The 27,838-nt window shown below is 38.3% G+C and overlaps 1 protein-coding gene across 2 annotated transcripts; it reads left to right on the forward strand.

Annotated features, from left to right (window-relative positions):
* Window positions 1–475: 475 nt before the first annotated feature.
* On the forward strand, window positions 476–27,816 carry LOC117596976 (butyrophilin subfamily 1 member A1-like). Of its 2 annotated transcripts, XM_034303252.2 has the most exons (10): window positions 476–563; window positions 675–734; window positions 7,963–8,313; window positions 14,568–14,846; window positions 15,897–15,998; window positions 18,909–18,935; window positions 19,529–19,555; window positions 24,754–24,780; window positions 25,273–25,299; window positions 26,999–27,816. In XM_034303252.2, exons 2-10 carry the CDS (start codon window positions 680–682, stop codon window positions 27,544–27,546), a joined length of 1,443 nt encoding a protein of 480 aa, XP_034159143.2. In that variant the 5' UTR covers window positions 476–563; window positions 675–679; the 3' UTR covers window positions 27,547–27,816. The 2 variants fall into 2 exon arrangements, with proteins under 2 accessions (XP_034159143.2, XP_053089475.1); XM_053233500.1 differs by lacking the exon at window positions 14,568–14,846.
* The last annotated feature ends 22 nt before the right edge of the window (window positions 27,817–27,838 follow it).

A 27,838-nucleotide genomic window follows, 5' to 3' on the forward strand; every position in this document is an offset into this window, starting at 1 on the left:
CAAACAAGAGAACACAATGCACAGTGTCAGCAATTTAACATAAAATAAAAATATCTTCTCTCATATACAAACTCAAAAACTACTCACAATATTCTAAAATACTGCATTTTAAAGGTTGTTTCTTTCTTTCTTTCTTTTTGTCTATCACTTGTTTATCCCACAGACAGCACTATCAGCAAGCAGTCGAATGGCATTGTAGGTAATGTAGAAAACCATTAACCAAAATGAAAATCACCAATATCTCAATGAAAGAACAAAAAGTCAACTCAGAATTTAATAACAAAATCAATCATTTGTTTTATATACAATTACAAAGATTAATTTCCAGGGTGTTCAGGGTGAATATTTCTTTTAAAAAGGAGTGAGAATTTTAAGTTCAGTATTTTAAACCTCAAGTCTTAGCATGCTTTGATGCTATCAAAAAAAAAGAAGGTGTGTTTAGTCTTACATTTTAAAAAACAGGTTACACAGGTAACACAAACGAAAGTGCACCAAACTAATACTGACTTCGTGACAAAAGGGCTTTACTTTAGTGTCTTCTTACTGGGAAGGTGTAAACTTGAGTAAGTATTTTGAGTTTTTGATAGAACTAATGGGTTAAATTGTGCACCTAGTGTAATTCGTTAAATGTTATTTAGATTGTGAAACAGACTGAAGCAATGTTGTACTTTCAGGGATTATGTTATTTTGTGTGACTCTCCTGATTCTCTACAGCTTCATGGAATCTCAGTCAGGTATGTAAACTATTACTCTGTGCATGTATTGTAAGTACATACAGTGAACTAAGCTTCTTTTCACACATCAGGGTTTTTCCCTGAGAGTTCCCTGTTCCTGTTCTTGTAAACAGTGGTGTGTGTCTCACTAACTGAACCCTGGTGTGTGGAGGATCTCTGTTCTCAGCTCAGAGTAACGTGATAGGCTCAACAACAGGGGAAAGTGTTATTATATCAACAGAGGAGATGAAATGTTTGGCAAGCAGTTTTATCAAGTCATAATTTTTAAAAATTATACATTTTTACTAGTAAAAAGTCAAAAAATTATTCTGATTAGTTACAACTTACACATATCGAATATGAATTCTGACTAGAAAAAATACATTTTTACTAGTAAAAAAATAAATGATGACTTGTTACACTTCTATGATTAAAAGCTAAATGTCTTGCTATGTTATGCAGTTTGCACTATTATTATTTCACTATAATGAAAATTATTTTTGACTAGCCACATTTATATTACTAATAAAAATTTCAATTCTAGATATCTGCAATGTAATTCTAAAAAAAAAAAAATACAAATTATTAAACTACTGCAAAATGCATAATAGAGATCCATAAGGTGCTACTAGTAGAAAAATAAAAGATATCCTTTCAGACATCTTTAATTCAAATTCTGACTAGGAATAATTAAATAATGACTTGTTACTCTTTTACTCTTTTAAAGATAAAATAGCTTGCTATATGAGTGAGAATTTCTACTTGTAAAAATTGAATTGCAGATATCTATAATTACAGTTTTACTAGTAAAAATAACATTAGGACAATAAATTATAATAAAGAGATCTAGTATAAAAATTATAACTGGTCATCATAACATTACAGATATCTTTTAAAAAGTCATTGACAGTTCAAATATAATTGAAGAGATCTACATTCTGATCTACATTCTTACTAGTAAGAATAGCATTTAAGAACTCTATCTTTCATATTGTATTTACAACTCATGCATATTAATATGTTTTTTGTTAAGAAAACCAACATGTGGAAAAAGATAAGTGTAAGAAATCTGAGGCAGGATATGTGGCAATGTAAGTGCAGACAGTCTTTATTAAACACTAACAAATAAAACTATAACAAAGGACTGACCAGGGCAAGGCAAGGCAAGAAAACATAAATATAAGCTACTCATGGTCGTACCATAAACACAACAATAACAATAAACACAGTGCTCAGCAACCAGGGAGACAAATGGCAGAACTTATATAAGGGAACTAATTAGGGGGAACACAAAACCGGAAGTGATACAGACAACAGAAGGAGACATTAAAAAATGTGAGTGATGGGGCCTTTTGCCGGTCTGGGGGGAATTGTCCAGGATGAAAGTGACAGTAAGCTGGAAAAGACAACCCTGGGCTCTGAGGCAGGACTGCCATTTTATGCATTGTACCATGTATAGATGCTCTATAAGGTTTAGGGCTCTGGAAAGTTTTATTTCAAAAGTCAGCTGGTATGCTTTGGATTATCCTGCTAAAAAATCCACTTCTGTCACCTGAAAAACTTCTTTGGTGATTTCTGCAAGTTTGCATCCAAAATACTTCTGTACACGTCTGAGTTGATGATGCCATCAATGAACACGAGCACACCAACACTTCTGTGCTTTACTGTGTAGTACCCTTAAGGCAGTTTGGTTTGAATTCTTCTCCTAGCTTTCTCCTCACAAACACTCTATGATCAGATCCAACCAGGTTAAATTAGGATTCATGTGAAAATAAGACAATTCTTCAGAAGCTGCTTGTTCTATGCATGTTCTACTGCAAATTTCACCCTTGCTTTCTTGTTCTTGAGGCTGATGAATGGTTTCTACTGCATTACTTTCCCTCTCTACCCATTCTCATTCATCCTGTTTTAAATAGTTTGTGCTCTAAATGTATCTGGTCATTCTTATTGATGTCTGAAGCAATCCTTGCTGCTGTTTCTTGCCTGTTTTTCCTGATTTTACTCACAGTTATCCTGCCCAGCCTACTGGTGGTCTTTCTTGGTCTGCCTGTATAGTGTCTGTTTTCATTCCCAAGCCCTTCATCTTTGCACTTTTTTTTAAACAAGTTTTGCTGATCTGGGGAATAGAGTTGCCTCCTTTGTGCAAACAGATGGTGCTAGAACCTATGTCAAACCTTACTTCCCTCTTCTTAGTCATTTTTGCAATTACATTTAAAACAGCTGGTCCCAAGGTTATTTATAGTGGATGTATCCATCCAGTGCCTTTAGGTCTGATGACAAAGAGTAGCGGTCAAACTGTAGATTTAATACAGCATACATTTTATTTGTCTTTAAAATGCATTTAAATATTTTTAATTAAATAAATAAATTTGAAAATTAGTTGCTTGATGCATGTTACATTCCAGGCTTTGTATTAGCATTGTTAGCAGTGCAAACTAAGTGTACTAGCTTCTTACACTTACCAGAGACCATATACTATGTACAGTGGACCCCACTGCTGGGCAAACAATTCAAACAATAAAATCAGTAAGTAGATGAACCTAGTGCCACCATTCTGCAAACGTGTTTCAACAAATGTGACGTATGGCATTGCGCAACTGAGCCACAATTCTGAAGAATTTCTATGTGAAAGTAAATCTGTGATTACAAGCCCCTGTCTGAAACAAGCCTCAATCTGTCCTGGAGGCAGCCTCAAGTATTCAGGCCAAGTGTGAAAATGCCCTTAAATGTTGTTAGACCTGTTCACTTTTTCCTCATTGTGTTGTGCTACAGCCTTACTCTAATTTTTTTTCATACATCTACAGAAAAAAATGCCATGATAAAAAAGCATAGCCAGGTTTTATATAGATAAAGCATAGACAAGTTTCACTAATGCTCTTAGTTTTAGACAAGTTTTATATAACACGGAATTAAACTCAAGTGCAACCTATTTCTGTTAATCATCCTTCAGATGTTTCTACAAATTTATTAAAGTATATTTGTGGTAAATTCAGTTATGTATATAAAGTCCCATAGCTGACAGTGCAGGTCAGAGCAAAACATGAGCCAATAAGGTTAATACACCTCTGAGACAGGATTGTATCAAGGCATGGATTGGAGGAAGGGCATAAAATACTTTACAGAGTTAAAAGTCCTGAAGAACATAGTGACCTTCATCATTTTTAAATGAAAGAACTTCACTTCTTCTTCGTGCTGAAGCCCAGCTGAAATGATTAAAACGGAGAGAAGAGCTTTAGTCAGGGAGTTTATCAGGGACTGTCGTGGCAAATACTTCTGCAAATCAGAATAAGAAAAATGAGTTACAAAGACAAGGGGTTCTGGATACCAAAAATCTATAGACTTTATTGAATCAAACAACAAAGCCGAGATGGTCTGCAGAGCATCTGATTTACATTATCGTGGCGCATGCTTTTATACAATTCTAAAACAATGATCTCATCGGATGGAGTTTTCTCTTCTTTCTCTTAATCACACACCTGCCTCTCACCCCATTTATTTCACTATCCCCTTATCTTAGTTTTAGTTTTAACCGTGGCGAGAGTTCAGTCAGTTTATGTTTTCAAAAACAACATTAGCCTTCACCTTAAAAACACCACCTACAAGGTCACACCAGTCCGTTCTCACAGAAACATCCCTATAAAAATGAAGCTCTGAAAGTTAATACATGAGGTGATTTAAGGTCACTTTTCAATACTGTTGCATAGATACTGATTGATATAATACTGATTAATTGATTAAATAATATTGATATAGATAACAGGAAATTCCTCCATAGGACCCAAAAGTCCTAACTTAAACCTATTTTCTGGAGAGACCGAAAAATAACAGTACAGAGACACACCCCATGCAGTGGAGGAAGAGGCAATTAATTGAAAACTGTAACGTCTGCAGTATGACACATTGTCCTTGATAATGTACATAAATGCAACAAGAGACAAGGTGTGTGAACTCACTTCATCGCCAATCACTGTGCATGCATTAGTCAACAAATCTAAATAATAGAACAAAGATGCCTGCTTTACTGATATACAAAAAATAAACAGGATTCGGGATGTGAAAATATGGAGAAGATTCTCTGTCAGATAGAAAAGGCAATCACACTTGAGGGAAATGTGGTACTGTTTTTCATTAGTCGCTCAAGGCCACACTGACATTGCATTGCTCTTACATCACTTGATCTCTTCAGCAGGATTGCTTTTTAAGAATTAAAATGCTGAATGAGTGTCAGAGGTGAATATTATCCACCACTAAAAGCAATCCACACTGCATTGTGTTTAACTGTGCAATTCTGTTTTATGTGAAATACAGTACAACCTGTGGTATTGCTTTTCATTAGTCACATACTGTACAGGACATATTGCACAAAGAAAAGCAAAACCAAAAAGCAATGCATCTTACAATGCTTTATCTCTTCAGTGAAAAAGAGTGAGCAGGGGATTTCCTTTTTAAGAATTATACACTGATTTATGTCATAAGTTAATGTAATTTCCCTGTGAATTCATATCACTTACTGCTGTGTGCAGTACTAGTGTCCCCTTGTATTACAATCACTATTCAGTCATAGCCTTCAGACACACTCGGGGGTGGCTTCAATCAGAGAAGGGAAAGAAGGACCTGAAAGCGGTGTTTTCCAACAACTGCTGCCACCTGTGGTTACCTGATCCATGTCCACTCCAATTTGCAAATTGGGCAGAAGACACGTAGTGATAATTCTGCCCGATCTGTACCATGTATGCATTAACAGTTTACAACGATCAATCCACCATGCATGTGCAAAAATGTCACATATTATAAACCTTTAGTGCCATGGATATAATGTACAAAACCTAGAAAACAATAAGGCAATAAAACTTGGGAGGTTTGCTCTAAGTTTTGTGTAATTCCCCTTTTTAAATTTGTTTTGTTTTCCCATTGTTTGTATATTAACTATTGTTTGCTTTGAATTGAATGATGGCATTGAATGATGAAGTGGAGAAAAAACAAACAAATGCAAACCCTGCAATAAAATATCACAACATAAAAGGCATAGTGTTAAAAAGTCTATTACTATGAAAAATATTGAGTATGGTGGTCTAAACTTCCTCCATTTTGCTTTCCTGAAAAATACATTTCAGATTAATGGATTAAAACAATTTTCATCTACCCCTTACTTCATATGGAATATTATTTCTAATTTTATTTTCAAAGAAGGTGGTCTCCAGGATTTTACAATATATAATTACAATGTATTAAAATTACCTTTAAAATGAGCTTTTTTTATTCATATTTTAAAAATCAATAAAGTATTCCAGTTACTAATATACTTTTACTATATATAATATATAGTTAATATACTTTTAAATATAATGTACTAATTATTTCCAAATGTCACAAAATATGCTGTAATATCATGAAATGACATACGTATGGTACCGAACAAGAAGCATTGTAAAGAAGTAATTCCAAACTTCCAAGACAAAACAAAACAAAAGTTAGACACAAGACACAAAGGCATAACAACTCTAGGGAAAAGACAGACACTGGTATCCCTATTCTGATTAGTCAAACACAAACAAGCACACCACGCATTTGGTTGTGTTGTGGCTTCCTTTTTAGAAAACCCAAACCCTTTTGCCACAAAGCTGGAAGCATAATTGTATAGGATGTCTATATATACTGTAGCATTACAGTTTCCCTTCACTGGAACTAAGGGGCCTAGTTCAAACATGTTCCAGCATTGCAATTCCCCCTTGCCAATGTTGGAGTGGAAGAACTCGAGTGTCTTGCACAAAGCCCTAACTCAACTCCAAAGAACACCTTTGAGATGTACTGGAACGTTGACTGCACCCCAGGCCTCCTCACCCAGCATCAGTGCCTGACCTCACTAATGCTCTTGTAGCTGAATGAGCACTAATCCCCATAGCCACACTCCAAAATCTAGTGGAAAGCCTTCCCAGAAGAGTGGAGGTCATTATAACAGCAAAGGGGGACTAAATCTGGAATGGGATGTACAACAAGCACATATGTGTGTGATGGTCAGGTGTCCACAAATATCTGGCCATATTACAAGAGTTAGCCATAACATTAAAACCACTGACAGGTGAAGTGAATAATTTTGATTTTCTCATTACAGTAGCACCTGTCAAGGGGTGGGATATGTTAGGCATCAAGTGAACAGTCAGTTCTCGTAGTTGATTTTTTGGAAGCAGGAAAAATGGGCAAGTGTAAGGATCTGAGCAACAATTTGACAAGGGCCAAATTGTGATGGCTAGATGACTGGGTCAGAGCATCTCCTCTGAGGTCTTGTGGGGTGTTCCCGGTAAGCAGTGGTCACTACCTACCAAAAGTGGTGAAGGAAAGAAAGGAAGTCAGTGAACTGTCATGGGCACCCATGACAAAGGCTACCTGTCTGGTCCAATCTCACAGAAGAGCTAATAGAAGTTAATGCTGGCTGTGATAAAAAGGTGACAGAACACACAGTGCATCACAGCTTGCTGCATATGGGGCTGCGTAGCCACAAACCAATTAGAGTGCCCATGCTGACCCCTGTCCACCACTGAAAGCACCTACAATGGGCACTTGAGCATCAGAACTGGACCATGGAGCAATGGAAGAAGGTGGCCTGGTCTGATGAATCACTTTTTCTTTTACATTATGTGGACGTCCGAGCGCATGTGTGTTGCTTACTTGGGGAAGAGATGGCACCAGGATGCACTATGGGAAGAAGGCAAGCCGGCGGAGGCAGTGTGATACTCTGGGCAATGTTCTGCTTGGAAAACTTTGGGTCCTGGCATTCATGTGGATGTTACTGTTACTTTGACACGTACCACCTACCTAAACATTGTTGCAGACCAAGTACACGCCTTCATGGTAACGGTATTCCCTAATGGCAGTGGCCTCTTTCAGCAGGATAATGCGCTCTGCTACACTGTAAAAAGTATTCAGGAATGGTTTGAGGAACATGACAAAGAGTTCAAGGTGTTGACTTGGCTTCCAAATTCAAATGGAATCTTGCATGTTTTTGTCCTTTAAATACATAAATGTTGTGGAAATTTGTTCTGACAGCTCTAATTATTATTGCCTTGATCATTGTAGTTACCATTAGTTAAGGCATCAATCAAATGAAATATAAAATACGAAGTATGACAGTTACTTCCACATTCTAAAATAAGGTGTAGAAGCCAAAGTGCAAAAAAAAACAGTAGGTGCCTTGTTACACACTGAAAATGCATAGTGAGTTACAGCATTTGTGTTTTTCTCCACAATACAGAGCGTTTAAGGGTGTTTGGTCCAGATGCTCCTCTTGCTGCTGTAGCTGGTAAAGATCTGGTTCTGCCCTGTTTTATCAAACCCAGCACCAGCGCTGTGGACATGACAGTGCAATGGTTCAGACTAGATGTAGAAGACTCATTAGTGCATCTCTATGAAGATCATGAAGACAGAAATGAAGATCAGGCTCAGACCTACAGAAGACGAACATCACTGTTCAAAGAGGAGCTACAGAAAGGCAACGCTTCTCTCAAACTCTCAGCTCTCCGAGTCTCTGATGAAGGAGAATATAAATGTCTCGTTGAGGACAAATCCTGGTCTGATGGCATCATTATTTATGTTACTGTTGAGGGTAAGATCCAAAACATACCACTTTCCCACTTCTTTTGTGTGCTTCAATCTGCAAAAATGTGAGGGCATGTAGATGCTAAGAGTGTTTAATTGATCTATTTATTGTCTCCTAATGCACCCAAATCATCACTCCAGCAACTTTTCACACACAGCAGTCTCCAAAGTATATTCAGAATGGTGCAAAAAACACACACACACAAAAAAAACATTCTGTGAGCAAAGGGTCTGCAGGCTGAAACACACTGTTGATGAAAGAGATCAGAGGAGAATGACCAGACTGGTCTGAGCTGACAGGAAGCCTATAGTAACTCAAATAAGCACTCTTTACAACGGTGATGAGCAGAAAAGCATCTCAGAACGCACAACACATCAAACCTTGAGGTGGACAGCCTGCAACAGCAGAAGACCAGGTTCTACTCCTGCCAGCCAAGAACAAGAATCTGAGGCTATCATGAAACCGGACAGGTGAAGACTGGAAAACTTTTTTTTTTTTTTTCAAACTATTTTTTTTTTAATTTTCAACTATGCAGTTTGGGTGAGTCTGTGCCCATGACAGCCTCAAATTCCTGTTTTTAGCTGACAAGAGTGGAACCCAATGTGGTCTTCTGCTGTTGTAGCCCATCCAACTTAAGGTTCAATGTTTTGTGCATGCTGAGATGCTTTTCTGCTCACCACAGTTGTAAATTATACAAAAATGATTATATGTTTTGCTATATCCTTCCTGGCAGCTTGAAGCAATCTGTCAATTTTCCTCTGAACTCTGTTATCAGTAAAACATTTCCATCCACAGAACTGTGACTCACTCAATGTTTTGTTTTTTTTTTCACACTATTCTGTGTAAACTCTAGAGACTGTTGTGTGTGAAATTCCTAGGAGATCAGTAGTTCCTGAAATACTCAAACCAGCCCATCTGGCACCAACAACCATGTCCCAATCAAAGTCACAGAGATCACACTTTTTCCCCATTCTGATGTACGATTTGAACATTAACTGAAGCTCTTGACCTGTATCTGCATGATTTTTTGCATCGCATTGCCGCCACATGATTGGCTGATTTGCAGGTGTACAGTTGTTCTTAATAAAGTGGACGGCTAGTGTATATGCAATTGTATATAATAGGCTATTGTTTATTAATTAGCTCATTATCATTTACATTGTAAGAAAACCTGTTCCTAAAAATACATGATTTTTATGAGAGTATTTTTGTTGCATAATGTGCAAATAAATAACACAAGTTCCACAAAAAGAAAGCAAGATCCACAAATAAACAGAAACTAATTTACAAATATAAAATTAGATTCACAAATAAAATGAAATGCGCAAATATATCTGTAATTCACATATAAATATTTGGTTCACAGATATTTTTTTAAATGCACAACTTCCCTTCCCCTGTAGATTCGGGTGCATTTTTTTAATAGATTGCATTTTGTGCATTTGCTCATCACACTGCATTTGCGGCCTGCATTTTGCTGAATTCGATGAAAGGTTTTTTACAGTATAACAGATTGAACAGAAACTGGTGTAACAGAACCCTCAGGTTAAAAAAAAATACAGTTTAGGACACTCTGACTAGACTATGAACACTGTGCTAGTTCAGGAGAGGCTAGATCACTACAGGGCGTCTAGTCAGAGACAATAAAAGATTCAATAAGTGAAGGTCAGCCACCACACTGGTATCTACTCGAAGTCCCTTTATTACTGGTATAATTGTGTGTGTGTGTGTGTGTGTGTGTTTCTGTAAACAACAAGAAACAGACCAAATGAAATATGAAAAATAATTAAAGATTATAAATCACCATAACAGATAACACATGTAGGTCAAATAATAAATACAATACTAGATCTGACAAACTACTCCTCAACTACCAATTCCGGTTGTGTGCTGAGTCTTCTGAACTACCAGTTCCTTCACAGCAAAAACAGCATACAGAAAACAACTCCATCAGTGGTAATTTCAATACATTAAAAGTGTCTATATGGGTCCACTCCCCATAGCGTTATTTTAACAGCTTAACAGTGTTGACAGTTTAACACTGTAATGGAGTTCATTTCGATTCTGTGGAGAGTTGAAGTTTAACACTACGCAACACTAAATCAACACAATTTTTAACTCTGTAGGATATACTGTATACTCCAGCTACTGTATTAACAATAGGGTGTAAATATAAAAGTATACAATTGACTCTAAAATTATACCACTTTAAAAGAAATCAAGATACATTTATTAAGCAGTTTTCAAAATGTAACAATATGGCACTATGTAAGCTCTGTTATCATTCTCATTAAAGCATTGCTTATCAAAGGGTCTGAAACAAGTCTATGCAGAGAATATAATGTATTATCTCGCTCCGTAATACAGTACGCATTAAAGTGTTCATCAAAGTACAGTCTGTCTACATTGCAGGTTATTAGTTAAGCACATTCTTCATGTATTATGATATTGTAGATTTTCTTGAACACAGGGAGGGTGTGGAATAGCCCACATCATGTAAAGAAATTAACCTTGTAATCAGTACCATAATTTCTGACCCAGTTAGTACCGGAAACACCTTAAAATTCCTCCACCTGTAATGTCTCACTAAGTATTTCCCCACCTTGCCGGTTACAGACTGGGCTTATTCTAGTAGAACCAAATTCAAATCGCTTGAAACAATAGTTCTCATAATGAAATGTCAATTGATGCTGATACTGCTTTAAGTTTTTCACAGACTTTTGAAAATGTGTTGAGCCTCAAACAACATAGACCACATATGAATAAGTGAGACATTTTGTGAATGCATCTTGGATAGTGTATCATCAAGTGGTCCTTGGGAATCAACTTCCTATCATGAAAGAATGATTTTAAAAGATTATGGTGATCAGAGATCAAGTGTTTCAAGTAGCATATCATTCCATCACTTACAGCTGGAGAGAACACTATGTTGACTATCTGTATCAAAAGGAGGAGAAGGTTCCAGTGATTGACATCAGCAAATGTAAGACGGGTGTTGGGCAGAACACACCATGACTGAACAGCATTTAAACCTAGGTGTTTGTTTTTATCATACATTTGTAACTCACTTGGTTTGAGTTTACGTTCTGTGTAACCGTAATTATAGCTCTGTATTCTGCCTGAAAGTGTGTTCATGGAGACATAGCCATTTTTAAAAAGATATTGAAATAAGTACATACTGCACAACACCCTCCAGCAAATCATGCATTATGTCAACAGCATAATTGTCAGTGCTATGGAAATACTGTAATGCATTTAACAAACAAGACTTTTTAACAGCAAATATTGAAGGTGGAGAAGGATTTTCATTTAGTATCTTACAGTGTTCAGTGTCGAGCTCCTTTGAATGCAAAACTAACAGTGGATGATCCTCCCTAAACACTGATTGTAATTCTTCCTTACTGGTCAAACAAAACCTATAGAAGGTTTTGTGTGTTCCACTGAAGGATTCCACAAAACCTAAAAGGCCGTTTAAAGTAAGATTATCTCCTGTTACTTGAATTGCTGAGACAAACAAAAGGTATTCTTTTGTTTCTAAAATGTTCAAATCATCAGTAGGATTATTTGATCAAAACCATATGTCTTCAAATCTTCAGAGTAGAAAAGAGCTGCAAGGTGTACATTCATTAACCCAGAGTTACAGTTAGGTTTTTTTAAAATAAAACAGACACAACCAAGTTTATGGACTCCCTGCTTAGAAGATCTGTAGAGCATGTACTGTATTTGTTGTGAGAAAAGAGGATGGTTTTGGAAATATGAGCCATCACTGATGTCTCTGTAAATCCCATTTTCGCTTCTTCTGTCCTGCAAGAAGTTCTCCCTTACTTCAATGTTTTTGAAAATGGATTTTAGAGTAAAATGGGTACACATATTTGTACATCTGTAATAGGAAACTGGCTGTATATATTTCTATCTTTACATACATCCATTCTCACCCCAAGGATGTGTTCTTCAGGTCCAACTATTTCCCATTTTTCTTTGTAATATTTATGCCTCTTTGCCTATGTGTATCAAGTTGCCTGAAACAGTGCTCAATTTTCTTGTAAAGATCTGAATTCCTAGTTTCAGGAAGAAAGGTCTGGAGTACTGCCTCTCATGCTTGGCTTTGAAGATCATTAACAGCTTCTTCCATTGAAAACCATTGTTTGGACAGTTCTTTCTGAGAGACCTGATGCTTGCAAGTGTGCAGCAATTGAACCACACATAGATGACAGCTGACACATCAAAGTTGTGTAAAGTAACAGAAGGAACAGTGGAACCGGAAGTTGTACATAATGGTTGAACACTTGAAAATTCTATTTCACTTTGGCTTTGTGTGGCAACATCTAGTGTCATTGCTGATCCACAGAGCCATAGCATCTATGGACAATGTTGAGGTGCTTTCTGAAGCCACTGTAGATTAAAAAAAGCTAAAGGATGTCCTTTCTCTCCACATTTTAAAGCAAGTTTTTGCCAGGATATAAACCATGGAAAAATTTTAAATGCTGACAAATAAGTGAGAAACTGTTGTGGTGCACTTTACAAACAAAACAGGTGAGCATAGTCAGTTTCTCCTTTTTAAACAAACTCCACCAACAGAACAAACAGAGCATAAAGAGCACTTCTCTGTTAAGATGGGTAAATTAGTCATAACTTAGAGCGACAAATTTTTTTCTCAAAAAACAGGCTAGGTTGAGTGTAAAGTTTGACTGCTGTTCACCAGCGTATTGGTACCTTACATTTGCTACTTATACTTACATTACTTTGATAAAAATTATAGATAATGTCCATTAACTAGTATCTACGTCAGATGATTAAAAGCTCAAAAAAAAATTTCCTGACAAAGCTAAAAAAAAATATACCTGTGAAATTTGTATGACTACAATTGAGCATTTTCGTAATAATTAATAATGTTGTACTTGCCATTTTGAGTTAGCTGATGCACCATCTTAAATTGCACTTCAGGTAATATCAGCGTACATGCTCACGTACAGTGTCCATCACCAATATGGGCAGGCAAGAAGTGGATCCTCTGTCCAACTGGCCATAAACTGTGCGTGCTCTGGCTCCAAGGTCCCTACTGCACAGACTCTGACTCTAATTTTTTTTTGCAAGATGGCCATTAAGACCAAAAAGGCTTCAAAATCACACAATGGGATTATAAATGGCACCATGTTGTCCACTCATACATACAGTCATTTAGTTCAATCCACAAATATGTGTTTTTTCACTGGGTTCTTCTCTAGCTAATCAGATAGTGAGGCAACTCAGCCAGGATTGGCTTCGGATCCTCCATGACCCTAAACAGAAAAAAAAGCAGTTGCTGAAGGTCAATGAATAAATGAATGAATTAAAATTACTCACTACGTTAAGGTCATGTTAACTTTTCACAACACTCCCATGACTCCCATCACCCAAGATTCACAAGCATGAAAACTTATCTGAGACTTTAGCTTGACACTTCTCCAAGCTGCAGAAGTCCTTACCTGGCACTTGTTAAGTGGTTGAGCATTTATCTGTTGTGTTTGATTGGGGTAACTTAGGCATTAGCATGAAGTCATCTCTCTATCTGATTGGCTAGAGCAGACCCACTGAAAAAACACACCCATTTGGGGATTGAACAGCACAAGTCGACGTGCAAAATGTTTCAGAAATCCATGAATAAATGCAGCCCACAAATACCATGTGATGAGCAAATGCACATGGAGAGATCTACAAATAAATGCAGCTGATTCCACAAATAAACTACAGGGTGAGTGAGGTTGTGAATTATTAAAAATATTTATGAACCAAATATTTATTTGTGAATTACAAAAAAAAATTGTGCATTTCTTTTTATTTATTTGTGGCTCTCAGTTTATGTTTGTGACTCATTTATTGTTTATCTGTGGATCTTGTTTCCTTTTTGTGGGGCTTATGTTATTTATTTGCAAATTATGCAACAAAAATACCTTCATAGTTTTGCATCTGACTGCAGCTATTTTAGCAACTCCTTCACTAGGAGCTTTCTTTGAAATCTCCTGAATTTGAGCACTATTAGAGCAAGTTATTAAGAATCTTAATAGTTTACTCATATATGTAAGAAATGCACCAATGCCTCTGTCTCTCTGAATTTTTGAGCAGTCCTTTCTGATTTACTACACTGAGAAGTTGGATGAGTATGGACCCAGATTGTGGAAGGTGGATCTACAGGACAGGGAAGGCAATTAATTGCGTGGGGCCCTGAGCATTGAGGGATCAACAACTCACTTTAAAACAATAATTTTTTTTATTGATTGCAGCTCAAGGAAGCCACCCAGTGATCTTGATGGAGAAATATGATAGTTCAGGAGGGATTAATCTAGTATGTGAGTCCAGAGGCTGGAAACATGAACCTGAGGTTCTGTGGCTGGACAGAGAAGGAGCCACTCTGCCTGCTGAAGATACACAGATACACAGAGACACGGAGGGCTTCAGTGTGAAACGCCGCATCACTGTTTATGATTATAGCGACTCCAACAGATTTTACTGCAGACTTCAACAAATTCATCACATGATGGAAGCAGAGGTTATCATTAATAGTAAGTGTCTATGATTAAAAACTTTTACACTTACTGTCCACTTTAATAGGAACACCTGTACACCTGTTCATTTATGCAGTTAGCCAATCATGTGAAAGCAGCACAATGCATAAAATCATGCAGATACAGGTCAAGAGCTTCAGTTAATGGGGAAAAATGTGATACTGTGACTAACTGTGGCATAATTGTTGGTGCCAGATGGGCTGGTTTGAGTATTTCAGAAACTGCTGATCTCCTGGGATTTTCACACACAACAGTCTCTGGAGTTTACACAGAGTGGGGTGAAAAAAAAAACATTGAGTGAGCAACAGTTCTGCGGGTGGAAACGTCTTGTTGATAAGAGAGGTCAGAGGAAAATGGCCAGATTTTTTTGAGCTGCCAGGAAGGATATAGTAACTCATATAATCACTCTTTACAACCTTGGAGAGCTGAAAAGCATCTCAGCATGCACAAAACATAGAACCTTGAGGTGGATGGGCTACAACAACAGAAGACCACATCAGGTTCCACTTCTGTCAGCCAAGAACAAGAATCTGAGGCTATTGTCTTTCTGTGTAAACTCTAGAGACTGCTGTGTGTGAAAATCCCAGGAGATCAGCACTTTCTGAAATACTCAAACCAGCCCATCTAGCACCAACAACCATGCCACAATTAAAATCACTGAGATCACACTTTTTCCCATTCTGATGTTTCGCGTGAATATTAACTGAAGCTCTTGACTTGTATCTGAATGATTTTATGTATTGTGCTGCTGCCACATGAATTGCTGATTGGATAACTGCATAAATGAGCAGATTTACAGGTGTTGCTATTAAAGTGGATGGTGAGTGTAGATTTAGACTGTAACATTCTATTGTAATCATTACAGGTGAAGTCATTAATAATGAAAAATAAGCATGATGAACAGACACTATTTTTGCACCAGACCTATTATTCTATCTATTGGCAATACTACCACAGTTAATGATTACCACAGTTAATGATATAACAGTTAATTATTGTACAGTTTCTTAAAATATCTGTAATGTGGTAAATGTGGTTTAATTTTAGGTAAAGTCTTTGATACTTGGAAGTGGGGTGTCACCATTTCAGTTTCAGCATGTCTTATTGCTTTCGGATGGATAGTAACTGCGGTTATCTTACACAAGACAGGTAATATTCAAATAATTTTTCCTAATAACATAACAAGCTTAAATTATAATGCAGTTTATACCATTGCTTTAGTCCACAGGTTAGCTGAGTAACTGGATCAGGTGTGTTAGGAGCAGAGGAAAACTAATATGTGTAGGACAGTTGTTTGTAACATTGAAATGTTACAAATGGCCCAAAAATCATAATGTCCATTGGAGTCTTTGCCCAAAAGGTTTGGAAACCCTGCTATGCTGACTAATAACCCACAGTTTTTAGTTAACACTGTGCAATACTGCTTCATAGTTAATAGGTAACTGTGCAATTACTAAGCAAGGGTGAATAAATAGTGCTACATTAAAAGTTATGTCACTATTATTAACTACTGATAAGTTGCTAGTTTAATATTAAATTACTGATAAGTTGATAGTTTAATATTAAACTAATGATTTTGGTAGTTCACTATTAACACTGTTAAGATAACTCTGCTTAGTCCCTAGTAATCTAATGAACAGGACTGAATCTCCTAAAAGCATCTCAAAGTTAACATCATCTTAACTGTGATACATGCTCTACCATTTAACAATGATCTCTGTGCTGCAATGCTTTCGGTAAACTCAACCCAGGTCAATTTAACACACTGAAACTAAAACAGAGGTCTAACTCTACCGCTACTTAAAATGTGACACCAGATGATGTGCTAGAGCAGGGTTCTCCAACCGTTTTTGCACCATGGTCCTGTTTTAAATTGACAAAATGCTACTTGGCTACCAGCAGTGGACCCTGATGTTGTCTTCTGCTGTTGTATGCTGCTCAGTTCTCTCTCTTTCTCTCTCTCTCTCTCTCTCTCGGCTCTCGTCTCTCCCCTCATTATCCGTGCCACCACTCACTGAAACACAGAACACTCGTTAGTCAAATTCCCCACAGGTGTGTAATCCTTACCACTCACCTTCTCCAGCTCTGCCTCCCATTCACAAACCGGTGCTCAACCAAACCCCCCAGCGGAGTTTATCCAGATCATGTCAGACCAGGCTAAGCAGATCCAGGAGAACCAATGGCAGCTTGGCTGGATCAGGATAATCCTGGACCAGCTCCAACCCAGGCTATAACCTGTGCATCGTCCGAGCCTAGTCAGCTGAACACAGGCAGCAGGGCGACAGCAGGGCTCATACTAGAGGTCGAGGAAGTGGCCTCTCCAGTGCAGCTTACGCTAGAGGTCAAGGGGGTGCCCTTGACGAACCAGCTAATGACTGAGGCCAATAGGACGGCCTTCCAGAGTGGCCTCACCAGCTCAGCCAATGCCAGAGGCTGACAGGGCAGCCACTATAGACGAGTTCATGCCAGAGGCTGATGGGGCAGCCTCACTAGCTCAGCCAATGCCAGAGGCAGACAGGGTGGCCTCTACAGACGAGGTCATGCCAGAGGCCGACGGGGAGGCTTCACCAGCTCAGCCAATACCAGAGGCCGATGGGGCAGCCCCGACAGTTCAGCCAACACCAGAAGCCAACAGGGCAGCCTCACCAGCTCAGCCAATGCCAGAGGCTGACAGGGCGGCTTCTACAGACGAGTTAATGCCAGAGGCCGACCGTGTGGCCTCCTAAGGAATGTTCATGCCAGAGGACGACTGGGCTGCCTCCCAAGAGACACCCAAGCCAGGGGATGATGAAGTGGCCCCTCAAGCCAGGCCCGAGGCCGACATGGCCTCGCACATTGAGTCCACTCTGCCTCGTTACTCTGGACATCAAGTTTTGCCTCAAGCTACTCATCACAGTTGTAAAGAGTGATTATCTGAAGTATTGTATACATCCTCTCAGCTCCACTCTGGCCATTCTCCTCAGACCTCAACATGCAGTTTTCACCCAGATACCTGCCACTCACTGAGAGTGTTTTTGTTTTTCTCGCAGTTCTGTGTAAAATCTAGAAACTTGCGCCTGAAAATCCAAGGAGATCAGCGATATCTGAATTACTCAAATCAGCCCATCTGGGCACAGTCACATTTTCCCCCATCTCAAGTTTGATGTGAACACTAACTGAACTTCTTAACCTGTATCTGCATGATATTATACATTGCGCTGCTGCCACATGATTGGATAATTGCATGAGCAGGTGTATTTACCCCCTCTTGATTTCCTCTTTATTTGCACATTTGTCACACTACATGGTTTTAGATCCTCATACAAAATGTAATATAACATACAACAAGGAGAATATAAGGGAAACACAAAACATCATTTTTAAACGATCATTTCATTTAATGAAGGAAAAAGGTTATGCAATGCCTATATCACCCATGTGAAAAAGTAATTGCCCTCTAAACTTAATAACTGGTTGTGCCAACTTGTTGAGACCTTTTAGCCTACTACACATTGCTGAAAGGTTCAATTTAAGTGATGTTTAGATACAACAACAGGGCTGTCACTGATCAGGCCTGGGTGTGTCTAGTCTAATTAAACCCAGTTATCAATTACATTTGGTTAATTGTTTGATTGAATAACTATATACTCAATCAAAAAATTACTTTTTCACACAAGGCCAGTTCAAGTTGGATAACCTTTTTTTTCAATAAATGAAATGATCTTTTAAAAACTGTTTTTTGTGTTTACCCAAGGTGCCCCTGTCTTATATCATATTTTAATTGAAGATCTGAAACAACTGAGTGTGACAAATCTGCAAAATGGAAGAAATCAAGAAGGTGCAAATACTTTTCATGACACTATATTTAAAATATAATATTACATTATATGACCTCATGCAGCTAAATTTCTACTGTCCATACAAATACCGTATAGTAGAAATATAAAGTTAAGTTATAAAAGTGGTATTGTTTTATTGAACAACCCAACTCTTGAATAGAAAATAATAACAATGTATCAAACAATATCCTACAAGCGTCTAAGTACAGTCTCTAATATTAACCTTTTTTTCTGTTTTTAGAGCCACAGAGACAGAAGGTGGAACATGGTAATTACCCCTGAGTTTGTAAAACTTGTAGGACTTCCTTCCCCCAAAATCTGTTTAGAAATCTGGGTAGGCAAATGAGATTTATATTTAGAAAGAGAAAGAGATTACAGTATTTACTTTTCCCACAGCATATAATTTTACTCACATTAATATTCCACCAGCAAAAGAAATGTATAATATATATTACAGTATACTGTATATACACCACAGGCCAAACAATTAGAAACAATACTAACTTTGTAAAAACAAGCACAATTAAATGTTTTTAATGCAGGACAGACAGCATTATGTTTATTAAAGTAGTTTATTAAGGGATTTGTCTAAATATCTGCAGTAACATTTTGTTTATTTCTTCTTTTTCTTTGTAAAACTGGTCAGGTAAAAGAAAATATTAGCATAAGAATTAGGTATTTTAGACCAAATTCTATTGATGGCAATAAACCTATTTTTGTATTTTACAAATTGATTCATTTGGTTTGTATTTTTAGATCTATAGTTTAAATAATATTTGAAATTATTTTTAAATATTATTTATTAGCTAACTGTATTTTGATAAACTCACATAAAATATTGCTTAATTACATGTTGCACAGAGTTAACAGAAAAGAAGATCTTTGCAGGTAAGAATCATTTTTACCTTTTTATCTTCATTAGAGTTACATAAATCAGGTGACTTTCACTCTGAACAGAAAAACAGTAACTGAAATTTAACAACTGAGTCTTTCCTGTATTTATTATATATTGTAGATAATTGATGATTTATTGTGCAGCCAATAGCGACATACTGTGGGCGAGTCAGTTGGGGTCAAGTTTGTTTGCTATTTTTTGAACTTCCTGTTAGACATGTGGTTACATACGTTTGTGCAGTTCCTCTGTGGGACGAATCGAAGGGGCCAGGTCACACACGGGGCCCAGCAGAACCCCATACTTTCCCATATTATTTTGTTATTTAAATGGCATCTTCGCACAAGTAAGCTATTAAGAAGCACACCATAATGACTGCCCTCAGAGTGCACCAAGTGCGTGTGTGTCCTCTTAAGATGTTTGCAGTTTATTCCAAAACCCATCACTTCACAGTTGTGACTTGTTACATGCATCAGGTAGATGGCAAGAGATGGCGCAGCCAAAATTGTTATACCAAAAGAGGAAAGAAAAACAGATAAAAGAGGAGAGAGCAAGAGGGGGAAGACAGCTAGTCACCCAGTTTTTTTTAAAGGTGATTTGTGTTCCCTATTTTGTGCTATGATTCTGAAGCTAGCCTGCATGAAGCTGTCAGAATAAACCTGAGGTGTATTGTTTGTTATAATTAACATAAAACAAAAATCTATCATTTACTCACCATGATGTTTATCCTTGGAAGTTGGAACATGCAATCGAGCGTAATGGTAATTGCACTATGAGCTTCAAAAAGACGGGAAAGCACCATTAAAAAGACAATAAAACTAGTCCAGTCATCTCTTGTGTATATATATATTCATGCTATCTGAAGCCTTGCAACAGCTGTCTGTGAGGAATCAATTAAAATTAACATTGTAATCATATAAATCCGCTTTAATTATCCCGAATGAGTTCATGAGAAAAATGTTGTAATGATGTCTGATTTGTGAGTGAATCGTTTGTTTGAGTCTGTTTATTTCAATGTATTGGAGAATCCTTTTGATAAAACCAGTCTGAATGATTCATTCATGAATAGAACTGATTTGGTTCTTGAATTCAACTCACTGATTCAGTGAATCAAGATCTAATCAAAGATTTTGCTGTCAGAAAAACACAGTGCTTGGCACTTGGGGAATTGGGAAATACAAGTCAACTGCCTATAAAGACATCCAGGCAGAGTTTCTGTAGTGTCTGTGTGTGAGAGAGAGTACAGTGGTGTTCATTAGTTGTACTGTATATACACCAATCAGCCATAACATTAAAACCACCTGCCTAATATTGTGTAGGTCCCCCTTGAGCTGTTTTGGGGTGGTACTGTATCTGGCACCAAGATGTTAGAAGCAGATCCTGTAAGTCCTGTAAGTTGCGAGGTGAGGCCTCCATGGATCAGACTTGTTTGTCCAGCACATCCCACAGTTGTTGGATCAGATTGAGATCTGCGAAATTTGGACGCCAAGTCAACACCTTGAACTCTTGGTCATGTTCCTCTAACCATTCCTGAACAATTCCTGCAGTGTGGCAGGGTGCATTATCCTGCTGAAAGAGGCCACTGCCAAGATTCAAGATTCAAGATTTTATTTGTCACATACACAGTTACATACAGTATATAACTTGCAGTGAAATGAAAACCTGACCTACTTCCCTTTTGACTGCATTTAAATAACTAAATTAACAACCAGAAATGGATTAAAAAAAATAAGAAATAAGAAGAAATAAGAAATATATATGCAGGAATGTGCAAAATATGGAGTATGTGTAGTAACAATACAAAGTGCAAAGTGCAGTGTGCAGAGTTTCAGTGGAGTGTAGACTGAAGAGTCTTTATGAAGTCTTACGGAATCTGAGTGGTGAACATATCCCTATTGAGGATTCTGATGGCCTGAGGGAAGAAGCTCCTCCTGAGACTCTCAGTTTTAGCCATCAGACAAAGGAAACACTTGCCTGATTGCAGCAGGCTGAACAGACAGTTAGCGGGGTGGGTGGATTCCTTGATGATTTTAGCAGGTCATGTACTGCATGATCTGGTGTAGATGTCATGCAGAGAGGGGAAAGCAGACCTGGAGATGCACTCAGCTAAGCACACCACTCTCTGCAGGGTTTTGCGGTCCTGGGTTGAACAGTTTCTGTACCATGCTAAGATGAACTGAGACAGAAAGTTTCTATAGCCCCAGTGTAGAATGTTTTCAGGATTGCTGGGGAGACCCTGAATTTCCTCAGCAGTCTCAGATGGTAAAACCATTGTCTGGCTTTGTTCACCTGAGCTTGGATGTGATGTGTCCAGGTCAGGTCCTCAGAGATGTGTACTCCAAGGTACCTGAAGCTTCTCACTCTCTCCACAGGGGTCCCACCAATCTCGAGTGGGGTGTAGTTCTGCTTCTGCCTCTTCCTTAAGTCCACAACCAGCTCCTTGGTTTTGCTGACATTCAGAGAGAGACAGTTAGCCAGGCAGCAAGCTACTAGTTTCTCCACCTTATCAAGGTAGACAGCCTCTTCGTTGTTGGAGATAAGGCCCATAACCACTGTCGTCAGCAAACTTGACAACAGAAGTGGAGCTGTGAGAGGACAGACAATCATGTGTGTAGGGAGAGTAGAGCAGAGGGCTCAGGAAACAACCTTGTAGGTCTCCAGTGCTCAGGGTGATGGTGTTGGAGGTAAACTTGCCCACTCTCACTACCTGGGGTCTGCCTGTGAGGAAGTCCAGGGCCCAGTCACAGAGGGGGGCATTATGTCCAAGGTCCCTGAGCTTGGAGGCCATCCTGTGTGGGACTATGGTATTGAAGGCTGAGCTGTAGTCAATAAACAGCAGCCTTATATAGTTCCCCTTGTTGCTGTTGGTGTGGGTGAGAGTGGTGTGGAGGATGTGAGATATGGCATCCTCAGTAGACCTACGGTGTAGGGGTGGTAGGTGAACTGGAGTGGGTCGATAGTGTCAGGAATGGAGGAGCAGATGGAGTTTTTGATAAGCCTCTCAAAAACCTTCATGACAAGTGATGTAAGGACTACAGGACTATCATCATTAAGGCAAAAGGGCTCATTGTTCTTTGGCACAGGGATAACAACAGATTTTTTAAAACAGGTCGGGACCACACACTTAGCTAGGGACTCGTTGAAGATGGAAGTGAAAAAACCAGCAAGATGACCAGCGCAAGATCTCAGTACATGGCCAGAAATGCCATCAGGGCCGGCCGCTTTCCTGATGTTCACATGCTTCAGAAGCCTCCGAACCTCGTCCTCAGAGAGGTTGATCACACGCTCATCGCTAACAGAGCTGCTTCCTTCTGCAGTGATAGTCAGCAGGCTAGTGTTAGTGCAGCTAGCCTCAAAATGTGCAATCCCTGCCACATGCGTCAGGAGTCATTAAGCTGGAAATGAGACTCCACCTGCTCCCTGTACCGGAGTTTAGCAGCTCTCACCTAGTGTCGGAGAGCGTAGCACGCCACTTTGTACTCGCTCATAATACCCAACATGAGCCCTGCGTTGTACACAACCGTGCACATTCACCGCAACTTGGATGGTTTTGTCACCATTTGTGGTTAACCATGAAACAAACCCCTCCACATCTGGATTTACCGGCCTCTGTAGTTCTGTCCATCCACAAAACGGAGAAGTTATCAGATGGTGTTACAGCTGGGTCTGGTACCAAGGGGGTCAGCCATGTTTCAGACAGACAGAGTATGTTACAGTCCCTGAAGTCCCGCTGGAATCTTATCTTGGCTCTGAGATTGTCCATCTTGTTCTCAAGAGACTGGACATTGGCGAGGAGCATACTGGGCAGGGGAGGACTGCGTACTCTCATCCTGTTGTGAACCCCAGCGCATTCCCCTCGGTGTTTCCTTTCTCGTAGTTTCAAGGGAGCTCTTGCGTGGCCACTGGTCCCCTCCATGCCGCGGAGTATCTCAGATGGCCACGTTGGGTCGGTGGATAAAACATCTCGAAATAGGTGAATATAGTGGTTGCTGATGTTCAAAACTGTTCTGGTGTCATGATCAGTGCAGATGCCGTGTGTGAGTAGGGCACTCTGATAGTAGGGCACTCTGACCGGTCTGCGGCTACGCAGCAAGCTGCGATGCACTGTGTGTTCTGACACCTTTCTATCATAGCCAGCATTAATTTTTCAGAAGTTTGTGCTACATTAGTTCTTCTGTTGGATCGGACCAGACAGGCTAGCCCTGACCCTGTTGCCGGTTCACCGGATGTCCTTCCTTGGACCACTTTTGGTCAGTACTAACCACTGCATACTGGGAACACCCCACAAAACCTGCCATTTTGGAGATGCTCTGACCCAGTTGTCTACCGATCACAATTTGGCCCTTGTCAAAGTCACTCAGATCCTTACACTTGCCCATTTTTCCTGCTTCCAACACATCAACTTCGAGAAATAACTGTTCTCTTGACAGGTGCCATTGTAATGAGATAATCAATGTTATTCACTTCACCTGTCAGTGGTTTTAATGTTATGGCTGATTGGTGTATAGTTATTTGTATATAGTTATAAATGCTTAGTTTAATTATTTAATGCTTAGTTAAATAAATTTTAGTTAATTTAATGTTCAAAATTAGTTCCTTATTGTCTCTTATTAAATAGGCAATAATTATTATGCTTAATAATAATAATAATAATAATAATAATAATGTGCATAGAATTATAGTTAAATGTAGCAATAAGATAAGATAATTGGGGAGTGCTGGCTAGGGCCCGGAGTAGAAAGTTGTCAGGCCCAAAAATTTTAGGGGGACCCCTGACTGGAGGGCACAAAGTGCAAGTATGATACTCCAGTGTTACGGTAAGCAATGCACAAATAAATGATGCATCACTAAACTGAACAGACAAAATAATCAAATGATGTCAGGCTTCATACTAACAACATTAAACAATACAGTCATGTCACATATGCAAATTGGAGGATTAATTATTTAATTTGTATAATAATATTACTGTCCTCATGCAGATACACAAAATGTGCTAACCACCAGATTTCTACTGTCTAAATAAATGTATAGTAGAAAAGTAGAAATATAAAGTTTCTTTTTAAAGTGAACTTATGATTTTATTCAACACACACTCTTGCATTGAAAAGAATAACAATATATTAAACAGTACTCTAGAAGTGTCCAAGTACAGTCTCTAATATTAACTTTTTTTTTTTTTTGTCTTTTTCAGAGCTGCAGAGACAGAGGATGAAACACGGTAATTACACCTGAGTTTATAAAACTTTGAGGATTTTTTTTTTTTCAAATCTGTGAAGAACTGTTAGTAGAGAAATTAGATATATACGTTGAAAGAGGAACAGACTATAAGATTTGCATGTGATTGACAGGGGAGTATACTACCCCTCTCACCCATTTTTCTCTCTTCCACTCGTGGCCACGAATGGCTGTGGCATCGTCATCATTTAAACTCGCAATCTCCAGACGATAGGGCGAACACTTATCTGTTGCACCAGATTTGCATTTCTCATAGCTTATAATTTTACTCATATTAATATTCCACCAACAAAACAAAGTGAATGAGGTCTTTTAGACAAAAAAAATCTGTTGATTCCATTTATTTTGTTTGTACTTTTGGTCTATTGTGTAAATATTATTTAAATATCAGTTATTTTATTGTTAGGTTTTTGTTTAATCTAGCAGTATTTTGATAAAACTAATAAAAAATATTGCTTAATTACATGTTTCACAGTGTTAGCAGAGAAGAAGAAGTTTGCAGGTAAGAACGATTTTACCTTGTTATCATCATTACAGTTAAATCAGACAACTTTCACTCTGAACAGAAAATCAGCAGCTGGATTTAACAGGAACAGAGTCTCTTCTCTATTTTCTATATTCTGTGTCTGTTTACGTGTGTGTGTGTGTGTGTGTGAGAGAGAGAGAGAGAGAGAGAGAGAGAATATTTGTGAGAATTGTTTATAGTTGACAGCAATGGCCACCTAATAATATTTTATTAGATTTACTTGAGGTTTTGGGTGTGTTACATTCCAGAAAAATCAGTAAATTCAAGAGCGTGGTAATTTAATCCGTGATTTCATCTGCTCTTGCACAGATATATTTTCCTCTTATACAAATTTATTTTGCTCACGCACGGATTTGCCTACCTCGCGCAACTGTGTGCGTGCTCAAAATCACGCTGCGCACGTGCGAATTGGCTCTTGCTATGGAAAGCCGAACAACCCCAAAGCTGGTCCAAACTGAGCTACTCAGAAGAACCACGCAGCAAATACCTGAGTGAGCTACTGACATGCGCACCTCAGTGTGAAGTGGACGGGTTTTAACCACGCTGCGCAAACCACTTTAGACCTCCCAGCTCGAGCCACAAGATCTGTGTGACCCAAAGAGCAGCAAAGCGCAAATTCATTTAATTTCTACCCATAATTCTACTCTTTCAGTGTTCACAAGTTCAGATTGAATAATTCAGTTCTCAGATATTCAGAAATCTGTATTCAGGTTGCTAATTTCAGAGCTCAAATTCAACCAATCAAATTCAGGCTGCAAAATTCAACACGGAAAAAAAATCTCAAGTTTAACATCCGGGTTACTCAGGGCTAGGCAAAGGCAATCGAGCCTGGAACGTGTTGTACCGTTTTGCATCTCCTGTCATTAAATGCTTCCCCCTCTCGGGAGCGAGCGCCTGCATCACTATAGCAACAGAACAGTGAGAAGACAATCATGGATTTGAATCAGATTAATAAAGAAATGTGTCTTATGAGTAAACCTTTGAGTAAATCACTGTTCTTTACTCTTCACTGTGCAGCTTTATGATCTGATTGAATTCAGCTTCACTTGTAAAAATGAAAGATTATAAATGTTAGTAAAACATTGTGTGGAAATAATGTATTATTCTGAAAGAATGATTTGTTCCACCATGTATGTGGAAAAGTGATGAGTATAAAACTCTTTGCCTCTCAGAGGTGAATGTTGTTGTTGTGCTGGACAAAGAAGTCTAAGAGATTTATAATCATGCAGTTAGAAAAGAATTGAAAAATGCAGTTTGTCTCCATCATGGACTTTAGAGTCTCGTGTTCTCTTCCAAAAGCTAAAACTTACCAGATATTTATCACTAGAGACACTCGCTCAACTGATTTTGTCCATCGGATCAAGTTTTTCCTCAAATGTTTTTCTCTCCTGTTCTGTGACTCTTTCTCTGTTTTTCCTGAAGAACAAAAATTACAAACACAAATAAATCACTAAAGTAAAGTTTCAGAAGGAAAACATTTTATATTTCTCATCTTTGACAGACTCCTACCATAAACTGTACAAGTTTTCTCTTTTTACAAGAGATCATTTAAAAATGTTTCATTATTTAATCTTCTACAAATCCTCTTATAAATCCTAATGAATATGATCCACTGGATGATGATTTAATCTTTTTTACCTGCGTACTCATATCACACACTGTGTGTTTCTCTCAGTGGATGTGACTCTGGATCCTGATACAGCTCATCCCAAACTCATCCTGTCTGCTGATGGAAAACAAGTGAAAGACGGAGACATACGACAGGATCTCCCTGATACACCACAGAGGTTTGATTATTATCCCTTTGTTGTGGGAAAGCAGAGTTTCTCCTCAGGGAGATTTTATTATGAGGTGCAGGTCAGAGGGAAAACTAAATGGATATTAGGAGTCATGAGAGAGGACAGTAACAGGAAGGGGAGCATTACACTGACTCCTCAGAATGGATTCTGGACTGTGAGACTGTGGAATGAGAATCAGTACTGGGCTAATGCTGGTCCTGATGTCCCCCTCACACTGAGAGAGAAGGTGGAGAAGGTGGGGGTGTTTGTGGATTATGAGGAGGGTCTGGTCTCCTTTTATGATGTGAAGTCCAGCTCTCATATCTACTCTTTCACTGCTCAGTCTTTCACTGAGAAACTCTATCCATTCTTCAGTCCTTGTTTAAATGAAGGAGGTAAAAATTCAGCACCACTGATCATCTCTCCTGTATTTAACACTGAATGAATTTTCACCTCACACATTTAATCATCTATTAAATGGTGAGAATAAAAAGAAATATTTTACTTTTTTGGTGAATTTTAGAAATACATATTCCCTTTTAAAGTGCTGTACAGTTTATTTTAATACCTGGGGTTTGTTTTTAATTTTAATCCTACAGTCTGTTTTTTACACATTATGATTGTGGAACTTTGTCATTACAAATCAAATATTAATAAAGATCATTTACAGTTCACACTGAGTTTTACTGCAGAATTGAATCTGATCAATAAAAAAGATTAAGTTCAGCTGCTGATGT

The sequence above is a fragment of the Pangasianodon hypophthalmus genome, chromosome 4 (genome assembly GCF_027358585.1).
Source record: "Pangasianodon hypophthalmus isolate fPanHyp1 chromosome 4, fPanHyp1.pri, whole genome shotgun sequence".
NCBI classification, from domain to species: Eukaryota; Metazoa; Chordata; class Actinopteri; order Siluriformes; family Pangasiidae; genus Pangasianodon; species Pangasianodon hypophthalmus.